The sequence below is a fragment of the Heteronotia binoei genome, chromosome 21 (assembly GCF_032191835.1).
Source record: "Heteronotia binoei isolate CCM8104 ecotype False Entrance Well chromosome 21, APGP_CSIRO_Hbin_v1, whole genome shotgun sequence".
In the NCBI taxonomy this organism is placed as follows: Eukaryota; Metazoa; Chordata; class Lepidosauria; order Squamata; family Gekkonidae; genus Heteronotia; species Heteronotia binoei.
In genome coordinates this window covers 55,237,748-55,249,703 of record NC_083243.1, presented here as the reverse complement: position 1 = coordinate 55,249,703, position 11,956 = coordinate 55,237,748, and the positions used below count along the sequence as shown (strand labels likewise).

Sequence of the window (11,956 nt, the reverse complement as noted above, 5' to 3'; positions counted from 1 at the left end):
TGCTCCTAGCTGCTGTCTGCATGTTTTGCAGCAGCTTTAAGTGTCAGAAAAGTCTGCAGCGATAATATGGTGGCAATCTTTACTGTATTCCAACTGCTACTGATGCTCATTTTTAGGACCATGGTTCACTGTTGGAGTGTTACTCTGTGTTTGAAATTTATGGCGTAATTACCCAGTATGTGAATATTAATTGTGAGAAGCTTGAAGAAGCTAGCACGAAACAGGAACAATAGTACAATTCTGTTGCCGTATGGATTGCTGACTGCATAATATTGTACTGTTTTTGTATATCTGGTATTCATTTGCTTGAGAAGAAGGAATTGGATTCCTGATGAAATATCGTTCCTTGGAGGGACTGAAAGTGATTGCCTTCACTGACTGTAATACAATTATATTTGATACTTTTGTATAATATGGACTCTTGGTTTAATTTTTTGGAGGTTGAATATCACAGCAGCTTTATGCTTTGCTTCCCCTGCCTGTTTTTAGGACCATGGCAGGTCTTGTATAAGGGCCAGATCAGTATCACATGAGCAAAATAATCTAAGAAGAAATGTGCTTTCAAGCTTTTCCCATCAGGAGAACGTTACCAAGATTATGATCAACATCAACCTTACCTTGTTCTCAGTGTCTGTTTGATAGTGGGCTTAGCACATGATGGGAACAATTTGCTCACAATTCACAATGAACCAAATTTTGAATAATTTTGCATCTGCATGGTGGCAGCATTCACCATGGTGACTGGTTGTGCAAACACTGCTGACACAACTCATGATGCACTGACTTGCTTGTATGCCCCAGGGTCATCTTGAACAGGTCATGCTCCATTTAAAAGCTGCTATATAGAGAAACTGCAGATGAGATGCTTGAGCACAAGTGGGAGAAAACTGGGGATTAATCCATTAAGATATGGTTTATATACTGTGATGGCACAGTGGCAAAAAAAGTTTTTTCTCTGCCATCCATTGGAGTTGTTTCATATAGTAATAGGATTATTCAATTGGGAACTACCCAGATATGAATAGCTCCATAACATCCAACTAAGACTAAGACTAAGGGTGGAATCACACTGGGAATTTGGCACGGCAGTATCCCAGTTTTGAAAAAAACAGTGCTCTTTGATGTGTGCCATGGCAATTGCACAGCCCCCATCCTGCTGCCGGGAGAGGCATAGGCCACACATGCGCAAGACAAACATTCAGGCTGCTTCTGTGCATGTTGAATGCATGCATTGCACACCTTGGCCATTCAGATAACTGGAAAATGTGCCCTGCATGCACTTTAGAGATTTAATCCACTTCCAGCCTATCCAAAGACAAGTTAAGGATGGGTAGGAGTCAGGGGCAGATGTGCACATGTAATTACATACCTTAAATCTAGAGGGGAGGCATGGCTAGGTTGGGCCAAATCTCTTGTGGGATTGCACCTTAAGACTCTACATATTTTGAGGGAAAACCCACTTGCATCTGATCTGACTTGAATGCCCCTATTTCTGCAAATCCTGTATAAGATGTCATGCCATTGGTTCAGTTCAATAGGATTGATTTAAGTTGTGTCTCCCCCCCCCCCCTTTCCTGCATCAGTGATCTTGGAAGATGCAAGCTGTTGGATGCAATCATCAGCTCTTACTATGTTCTCATCTAATATGGGCTTGATTACATTACATGGGAAGTTTGTCATCAGGTCTCTTATTGAAAAAAACAGCTGTAGGGACAATCTTCATCAGGGCAATGGTACCAGAAGAGGAGAGTTATATACTGATCCCACCTCCTACCATTCCCCTGATAAAAATTACATATACACCTGTCTTTGTTCCTACTGCAAATCACAGCTGTTCTGGAGGGTTTTTTTTTTTAAAAAAAATAGAGAAACAGCATGGGGAAAGGAATAAACCCCCTCATCAGAGCTATTGCACCTAGACAAGCACAGACCTCCAACTCTACTTCCCACAGCATGGCTGCTTTTTAGTGTTAATGGGAAGCACTGGAAGATCCACATAATGTGTAATTTGACTGTCATTAAGGTAATTCCAAACAAGATAGAAGGGTCACATGTTGCTGAACCATGTGATCTAGTAATAGTTGAGTATAACAATCCCTTTAAAGGAGCATAAGCTCTACTCCTGGACTGGGTTTCCTATTTGATACTCAGCCATGGATTGGAATGGAATTTTTGTCTGTGTCTGATCTGTGCCCTTTTCTCTTAAATGCTAAGTCATATTTTATATACCCCATCCCATTTAGATTATTGCAACAAAGCCTAAAGCTGCTCATGAAAGCTGTTTCTAGTTCAGATTCTGAAGTCCACTATTTTTGTTTGTTTAAAATATGTATTAGCTGCCTTTCTATCATATAAAACTCAAGGCAGCTGACAATGTGAATAGAATAAAATAGTTTAAAATTCATAAAATGCACAAAACCCACTATGAATTAAAGTCATGATTTACAACTGCTCGTAGGTAGGAAAAAACTAAACTAATAAAATGCCCCAAATAATAATATTTTATATTTTTAAAGTTTATTTATTGTATCTTTTGTACTGTTTTATCAGATGTATTTTATATTTTTAGCCGCCTTGGGACCCATTCAGGGGATAGGGAGTGGGATATAAATTTCATAAAGATAAATAAATAAAACTGTCTTCAGCTGCCTCCTAAAGATGCAAAGTGAGGGGCCCAGATGTCCTCCCTGGGAAGGTTATTCCGTAATTGTGAGGCTACCATCAAAAAGTCCCTCTCAGATTTTTTTCTTGTCTGCATTAGCTGCCAATATAACAACTTTAGAAAAACTAGGTGGAGAGGGGGCAAAGACTATTATAGGAGAATCCAGCATTTTGTTATATCACTATTTTCACTGACCTATCCCTCTACAACCAAGATCTCCTTCTTGATAGTTCAGAGTCCACCAGAATATAGTTACAGTTAATATACATGCATGCATACATATGTGTGTGTATGTATGCATATGTATGGAGGGAGAGGCGGAATGTGCATCATTTTATGCTTCCTCATATTGAGCTTCAGTTTCCATGGTGTCATCTGGTCACTTGGTCTAGAGACATCTTTTCAGAGGTCTTCTCAATCCATTTTTGGTTTGGAATTATTTAGTGTCATTTGCACATTAGTTTAATCATTTGGTGTCATCATCAACCAGCAAGAAGAATTAGCAGTAGCAGAAAACTCAGAGCCCATAAAAACAGCAATCAGTGGTAAGGTTCTGAGTAGCTGTAGGAAAGCATTTTATAAACACATGTTATCATTAACTAAATTTTTAACCAAAGCAGGATACTCTCACAGGGCTTTTCAGTGACAGGCAGCACTATGATATCTTTCCTGATATCCTATCCAAACATAATAGATAGAGAGCATACCTTGGCAAAGAGTAAAACAGAGTTGCTGAGTAGGATAACTCTCACCTCTATATAAAAAAAAATCTGACTAGGTTAGTTGTCATATGCCTAAAAATGGTAATGGGCTTGGGAGAGGGTTATTTCACTTATCAAGCAAATCACGCACATGATAGCTGTAAGAGATTTAAGAGAGGTATATTTGTGCAACCTTATTTGACACTGTCATATAAACAACTGTGAATATGCTATTGCAGAAGCATTACATTTTCTGAGCCAGCACAGTTTTGCATCTGAGAAAATGAAATGTCCTAAGTACTACCATGCAGACATGTCAACTGAATACAACAAATGAGGAATATGAATATATTGTACTAATATTTTTGTGGGGGGTTTTTTGAAGTCACATACTGCATAGAGGATGCATAATTGCTACATAATTGTACCTTAATGTGTGCTTTCCATTGAAACCCAGCGGTCTTGTGTCAACACTAAACAGGTGTTTGGGTTGATCATTTGCAGATTTACTCAGGCTCTTGTGCAGAAAAGTGCTATGAATTAGGGAAGCAGCATCTCAGAAATTCTCAGAAGTCATGAACTGACAGTCTCCAAGAAAAAGGTTGTCAACATGTCCCATTAGCAGTTGTTTTTGTTATTGTTGCTGGTTGGCTGGAAAGAGGACTAAACTACCTGATGTAGTGCATATGAGATACATACATAAGGAAAAGGTAGGGGAATGAGTGAGGAGCAGCAAAGCTGATGTTCTGCTGCCTGAAGACATTCTCAATCACCTTTCCCTATTCCAGAGCATATTTTTCATTCAACCCCTTCTTTTCTGGAAGAGAAGGATGTCTGGCAAGACACTGCAGCTACCGGAAGACCCCCAAGTGGAAACACTGAGGATACAAGAAAGTGGACAGCTTCATACCCCACCTTCATACCCCCTTGTGCTGCAGTTTCATATATTCTGTTGTGTATGGGGGGGAGGGATCAGAAATGTCAGAAATACACTTCTCATTAATGAAAGACAGCAGGATGTCTAGTGATGACTGTGTAACTGTTGGAAAGCAACAAACAGGCTTGTGACACCTTAAAGACTAACAGATTTATTGCGGCAAGCCTACGCCACAATAAATCTGCTAGTCTTTAAGGTGTCATAATTTATTTATATTCTGAGTGCTGCACATGAAGATAAAAAAAATCCTGTCAGCATTATTTCTTTTCTCTCTGTTTGCTTGTTTGTCACATATGAATACTGCCCTCCCTCTGAGGTGTTGGAGGTAATATATGTGTCAATATACTATTTTAGCCAATACTCATGCTAACCTTCAGATGTTTGTAATTTTAGCTCAGATCTGTACTCCTGAGCATACTTAGCAGTCATGCTTAACCCTTCCCACATGTGACACTTCTGCACTGAAACCACTCCCCCCTCCCCATGGGGATCCATGCTTGGAGGAGACCTGGGTCTGGAACTCAAGCAGAGGAAACAGGTTTGGAGGAAGGGAACAGAGAAGCAGACATCAGATTAATTTTTATACATATGTGCCATCAAGTCAATTGCAGTTTATAGCAACCCTATGAATTAATGGTTTCCAAAACACTCTATCATGAACAGCCTTGCTCAGGTCTTGCAAACTGAAGGCCATGGTTTCCTTTATTGAGCCAATCCATCTATTTTCCTGCTGCCGTCAGGATAGCCAGTTTGGTGTAGTGGTTAAGTGTGTGGACTCTTATCTGGGAGAACTGGGTTTGATTCCTCACTCTTCCACTTGTACCTGCTGGAATGACCTTGGGTCAGCCATAGCTTTCATAGAGGTTGTCCTTGAAAGGGCATCTGTTGTGAGAGTCCTCTCAGCCCCACCCACCTCACAGGGTGTCTGTTGTGGGGGGGGGAAGATAAAGGAGATTGTGAGCCACTCTGAGAGGAGGACGGGATATAAATCCAATTTCTTCATCTTTTGTAGCATTATTATCTTTTACAGAAAGTCTTGTCTTTGTGACCAAAGAAGGATTGCCTTGATTTAGTCATTTTTGCCTCTACAGAGAATTTAGGCTTGAAATTGATTTAGAACCCACTTATTTGTCTTTTTGGTGATCCACAGTATCCATAAAACTCCAACTCTACATTTCAAAGGAACCTACTTTCTTCCTGTCAGCTTTCTTCATTGTCCAACTTTCATAAACATACATAGTAATGGGGAATACCATGGTATGAATTAACTTGATTGTGGTCACCAGTGACACATCCTTACACTTAAGAATCTTTTCTAGCTCCTTCATGGCTGCCCTCCCCAGTCTCAGTCTCCTTCTGTTTTCTTGGGTGCAGTCTCCCTTTTAGTTGGTGATGGAGCCAAGGAATAGAAAATCTTGAACAATTTGGATTTCTTCATTGTCAACTTTAAAGCTGTGTAATTTCCCAGTAGTCATTACTCTTGCCTACTTGATGTTCAGCTGTCATCCTGCTTTGGCATTTTCTGTTTTAACTTTCATCAGTAGTTGTTTCAAGTCCTCACTATTTTCTGCCAATAATGTGATGTCATCTGCACATCTCAAACTGTTAATGTTTTCTTTCTACTAATTCTCACTCCCCCTTCATCTAAATTGAATGAATCTTTTCTTATGTTAAATTCAGCTGATGTTCAGCTGTAAAAATTCTGCTTCAGCACTGTCTCCTTTAACCCTCATCAGTAATTAAAAAAAATACATACTTCACAAATGTGGAACTTTAAACTATTTTACTGAAATTGATGGGATATTTATCATGGTAACATGGAAAGAAGGCAACTTTTTGTGTCATTATAGTGACTTTATGGATTGTGTGTGGTCTGTAAAAGGCTTATAACTGGATGCATATGTTAGCTAAGGTGTGTGTTATTGTGCAAAAGCAGGTTAGATACTTGTAGCCATTTGAAGTTTCATCAGTTTTCCTGTTTGTGAACATGTTCACAGAAGATTTATTCACACACACACACTCACACACACATATAACAAGGCTATGTGCCATGGTGTGCACAGTTTATGAGAGCTGTGAGTGCACATGAATATAATTCTGTGTTAGGCAATGGTGTTACTATTTTCATTAATAACAATAGAAGTTGCAAAAGAGATGCAAGAGTACGTATGTATGAAGAATGTACACCATAAAACATTGCATGGACAAATGAAAAGAAATGGCTTATAGAACTATTGGAACTGTGCGTTTGGGGACTGATGAATGCATGAGTAAATGCTATGGTGGTGATAGTGCCCTGTGTAGGGATGAGGCATAAATTGAGAGGCTGATAAATTAAAACATGATGTAAGGATGACACTGAGGTTGAATTCATGTAGGAGGCCCAAGTGTGGTGTAGTGGAGGAGAGAGAATACAATTTTGTTGTTGTTCAGTCGCACAGTCGAGTCCAACTCTTTGCGAGTCACACCAGGCCCTCCTGATGTCCACCATCCTCCGAAGTCTGCTCAAATTCGTGATTGTTACATCTGTAACACTTCCAGCCATCTCATCTTTTGTCGTCCCCTTCTTCTTTTGCCTTCTGTCTTTCCCAGCATCAGGATCTTCTCCAGTGAGTGCTCCCTTCTCATTTGGTGGCCAAAGTATTTGAGCTTCAGCTTCAGCATCTGACCTTCCAGGGAACAGTCTGGGTTGATTTCCCTTAGGTCTGACTTCCCTTAGGAATACAATACAGTACAATAGAGAATACAATAGACTGGTTATAATAGATCATAGGGCACAGACACTGATGGGGAGTGCTGGTGACTAATTCCTGAAGATGCCAAGTGTGGAGATTCTAGAATACATTTGATCCACTCTAGAGAGGTATTTGGTTAAGTTTTTAGTATGTATAGCGTAGGTTGCCATTGTCTTCTTTCCTGGGGACCAAGGGTGACTGAAATTCCCCATGGTGCCTCAGTGCATCCTAAGACTGCAAGGTTCTTCAAAAAAACAGAAGCAGACATGAGGCCATGGCCTGAAAGCCCCTAGGAAACATCAACACTCCCTGCAAGTAAGATATTCAATCATTTGTAGTTGTTTTATGAATATAGTTTTAGGCTGCTTAGTTCCTACAATGCTGGTTGTAAGCCCTTGTTTTTTTTAATGGCTAACTTTTAAATGTTCTGTTTGGCATTGTGGTATTCTTTTACAAAGATTGTTACTTTGGTAGGAGACTGCTTTTTCTGTTCTTGACAAGGCTGAGGATGTATTTGTGTAGTAAGCCACCTCAGGCTAGTTTCTAGAGAGGCGGCATAAGACTGCATTTTCTAAAGAAATACCCTCCTTCCTCCATCCTGAGGAAGCATTCTGAAGAACTCAAAAGCTGCGCAACCAACTGTGTGGCGAGGTTTTGGGTTGGTCTGAACACCAGGTATGAATCGCAGGACTTTGGATTCCTGGTTTGTTTGGGGGCCTCTGGAACTTCTCTCTGGGACGCGGAGTTGGAGGGAGCGGAGCTGAGGCGGGGGAGCCGGAGGAGGCCTGAGAGGGAAGTTGGCGAGGACTGTGCCTGAGGCGAAGCGCGCCAGGGGCCCGGCAGGAGGGGATTCCAGCAGCAGCCGCCGCCGCCGCCGCCGCCTCGTCCTGCTGCTGCTGCTGAGGGCTGCTCGGCGCTGCTGCCTGACTCAGCTCGGCGGGGAGGCGTCTCTGCCCTTCCCGCCTCCTCGCTGCCTTTCGTCGCCGCTGACGCGCCGCTCGCCGCCTATTAATCGCCGGGCGCGGCAATGCCTGCCACTGTCGGGCTGAGGGAGGCGCGAGGCTCCCCGCGCTGCTGCCGGGCTGCGAGCTGCAGGGGCGGCGCAGGAGAGGCTGTGGCCGCTCTGAGCCCGGGCCGACGGGGCGGAGGATGGCCCGGGCGCGGGCGGCATGGAGTCGGCGGCGGGCGGCAGAAACTCGTCGGGCTCGGCGGGCGCCAACGGCACGGTGAGCGGCGGCGGCGGCGGCGGCGGCGAGGGGCCCGGCGGGGCCGGCGGGGAGGCCCAGGGCGGGAGCGCCATCCTCATCTCCTTCATCTACTCGGTGGTGTGCCTGGTGGGGCTGTGCGGCAACTCCATGGTCATCTACGTGATCCTGCGCTACGCCAAGATGAAGACCGCCACCAACATCTACATCCTCAACTTGGCCATCGCCGACGAGCTGCTGATGCTCAGCGTGCCCTTCCTGGTCACCTCCACTCTGCTCCACCACTGGCCCTTCGGCTCGCTGCTCTGCCGGCTGGTGCTGAGCGTGGACGCCGTCAACATGTTCACCAGCATCTACTGCCTGACGGTGCTCAGCGTGGACCGCTACATCGCCGTGGTGCACCCCATCAAGGCGTCGCGCTACCGCCGGCCCACCGTGGCCAAGCTGGTCAACCTGGCCGTCTGGGGGCTGGCTATCGTCATCATCCTGCCCATCATCATCTTCTCCAAGACGGAGACCAACACCGACGGCACGGTGGCCTGCAACATGATGATGCCCGAGCCCAAGCAGAAGTGGCTGGTGGTCTTCGTGGTCTACACCTTCCTCATGGGCTTCCTGCTGCCCGTGGGGGCCATCAGCCTCTGCTACATCCTCATCATCGCCAAGATGCGCATGGTGGCGCTCAAGGCCGGCTGGCAGCAGCGCAAGCGCTCCGAGCGGAAGATCACCCTCATGGTCATGATGGTGGTCATGGTCTTCGTCATCTGCTGGATGCCCTTCTACGTCGTCCAGCTGGTCAACCTCTTCGTCGAGCCCGACGACGCCACCATCAGCCAGCTCTCCGTCATCCTGGGCTACGCCAACAGCTGCGCCAACCCCATCCTCTACGGCTTCCTCTCGGACAACTTCAAGCGCTCCTTCCAGAGGCTGCTCTGCCTCAGCTGGATGGACAACGCCGCCGAGGAGCCCGTCGACTACTACGCCACCGCCCTCAAGAGCAGGGCCTACAGCGTCGAGGACTTCCCCCCCGACAACTTCGGCGAGTCGGCGGGCAGCGTCTACCGCAACGGCACCTGCACCTCCCGGATTACCACCCTCTGAGGAGGGCGAGGCCGCTGGCCCCTGCCTGCCCCCGACGGCGCCCAGCGAGGGAAGCAGGAGGACGAGCGGGACACCAAAGGGGGGGGGGCGGCAAGGAGGAGGAGGGGGCGCCTCGCCTTGCAAGGCTCAGCCAGCCGCTCTCTCCAGGAAGCGAGCTGTCGTCGGGTGGCTCGGCGCGGCCTTTTGGCCAGGGGGGGTGGTGGTGGTGGAGGGGGTTTTTCCTTAGCTGTTTCTCCTGACTGTGGCTGGTTCCGCCCGCCTCGCTTGTGTGTCGTCGAGCTTCGCCCCAGAGAGCGAGCGTCTCAGGTTGGGCCAGCGGCTGCCGTCCGTGCGCTTCTTCAGTGCCACACAGCGAGCCGCCGGGAGCGCTGCTCCCCCTTTCGCGAGACAAGGAATTAAGCGACCCCCACCCCCACCCCGGGGGGAGGGAGCCAGGCTTTCTTTCTCCGCACATTCCCACTCGCTGGGATTCTGCTGCCTGCCACAGGCCCTCTAAGCAGCGTTTCCCCGGGCCCAGCTCGGGAAGCTCAGAGCCGCTCTCTCATGGTTATGAGGACTTCACACGGGCTTGAGTGGGAGTGGGAGAAAGAGGTTCCCGGGTTTCCCAGTCTCTCCACCTGTCTTGGAAATCGTTTCAGTCTGACCGGCCAGCGTCCTTCCCCCTCTCCCCACAGCTGAGAAAGCCCACAGCTTCTTCCTGCCAAAGAAGACAGGCAAACAGTCTTTGGGGCGCCACAGATCCTCTGGATCTATCTCAGAAACAGCCCCAGGAAAACGGGAAGCTAAATGCTGGGTCACTTTCCCTGAGGGGAAGGAGGAGAGCGCTTTCACGCTCTGCCTTCCCCCCGCTACGAATTTCTGTTTGGCATTCAGCAGCGCTCCAGGGGAAATGGCAATCCATTTGGAAGGGGAAAGGGACCCGGTCTGCTAAAAAGCCAGACGATTATTTCATTATCTCGCAGCAACAGCAGGCTGCTGATAAGAGGGAGATAAATACCTCCCCCCCGTCCCCGCTGACTGTCAAGCGCTGGGCTCGGGGCTCCGAGGAATGTTTGATCTGGGAAACGTTTCTCTCCGTGGGTACATACAATAAAGGTGTGCAAATAAAGCCGTTTGGAGACCTGTGAGATGGCTGGTCTGGGTTGTGTGATAGCAGGGAGGCCAAAGGAGGAATGGCTACCTCTGTAAGAATAAAAGGGATCAACCAGTCCTGGCGGTTTCCGTTTCTGAAACAAAAATGGGAAGAACTTATCGCTATGTCTCTTTAAGACTTAACACTTAAGTTTATTTTGCCATGATCCACACAACATTTGCTTTGCTGGTCATTTCTCCCCAGAAATGCTGTTGAGATTAAGGTGACTTAAGGCTTCTAGAGTTCAGCTACTACAATCGCAGGGGAAGAACTGCCCTGTAAACTAATTTCCAAATGCCAACAGTAGCTCACCCTAGGCAACTCACAGGCAAGGCTGATGTAACCCGCTACAGCTATGCCTTCCTGACTGACTTTATTATCCCACAGACAACCGCAGGGTGCCTGTTAATCTTTGGACAGCTCCTCAAAGTGCAGTTGCTCTGGGAAACAATACCCATCCATAGCAATTGTAATGGTTTGGATCGAGGGCTGCCGAAGGATCGGTTCTTAAATGAAAAGGCTTCTGGACGAATCTCAGTAAAGCTGCCAAATACAGGCTCCATGTAGCTTGTTATCGGTAGTATCTCTGGCAGAAACAGAATGCTTATTTCCGACTTCACTAGGGACTAAAGAAGACTTCAAACAGGAATACTGCCAAACTGGGCCAAACCAAGCTGCCCATCTGACCAAACACCTTGTTTCCTAGAGTAGTTGGGACAGACCTCACAAAAACCAACTGTATATTTTAGAAAATATATAAAAGTGGAATTTTATACAAAAACAAGCAGCCCATCCCTTTTGGGGGTAGCCTCCTATCCATTTTTACATTATCAGCCTCCTCCTCATCAATTCACTACACTATGTCCAAGTGTCTCATTGTATGTCTGGTTTTTGAGAATCCAGTTTTAAAATGTGAGCCTGGTATGTTCTTTTTGTTTTATAAAATATGTCCTTGTGTGTTGTAGAAACTATTCTCTCTGCAACAGATTCTGCTGTTTACCAGTTCAAGGTGGTTATATTCATATCAAAGGTTGAGTTTGTTCAAAGCACTCTCTTAGAGGGGGAAAAGATTGTTACCATGGAAGAGGAATGCTTTTCAGTTCTTTCATTTTGGTTTCCTGTTTTTTATTGTTATTGTGCATGTTAGATCTGAGAAATTATTTGAAAAACAGTAATTTATTTTTGTTGTTCAAAATGACAGTGTTTTTTGTTTTATAAGAACCACATATATATATATATTCTGATAAAATTCACAGGCTAAAATTAAAAGAAAGGGGGCATATGGGATAGCAGCCGTTATGCTCCAAAACTTTGTGCTAGAACAATCCTACTAAATGTAATTTGCAAAATGACCAGGAACACTTAACAAAGAAATGTGTGTGTTTGTGAAACTGAAGACATTAAACTTCCTCAAACCAATACACCTATGATGTAAAAACTATTCTGGAACAAGTGCTTTGAGGACTGCAAATATAGTTGTGCA

At 45.6% G+C, this 11,956-nt stretch overlaps 1 protein-coding gene across 1 annotated transcript; it reads left to right on the top strand.

Annotated features, from left to right (window-relative positions):
• Positions 1-8,112: 8,112 nt before the first annotated feature.
• On the top strand, positions 8,113-9,350 carry SSTR1 (somatostatin receptor 1). Its single transcript, XM_060262770.1, has one exon. It carries the CDS (start codon positions 8,205-8,207, stop codon positions 9,339-9,341), a length of 1,137 nt encoding a protein of 378 aa, XP_060118753.1. The 5' UTR covers positions 8,113-8,204; the 3' UTR covers positions 9,342-9,350.
• Positions 9,351-11,956: the final 2,606 nt, after the last annotated feature.

Bases quoted from the DNA above. Each gene is read 5' to 3' on its own strand.
- SSTR1 (XM_060262770.1), top strand. From the start codon at position 8,205: ATGGAGTCGGCGGCGGGCGGCAGAAACTCGTCGGGCTCGGCGGGCGCC.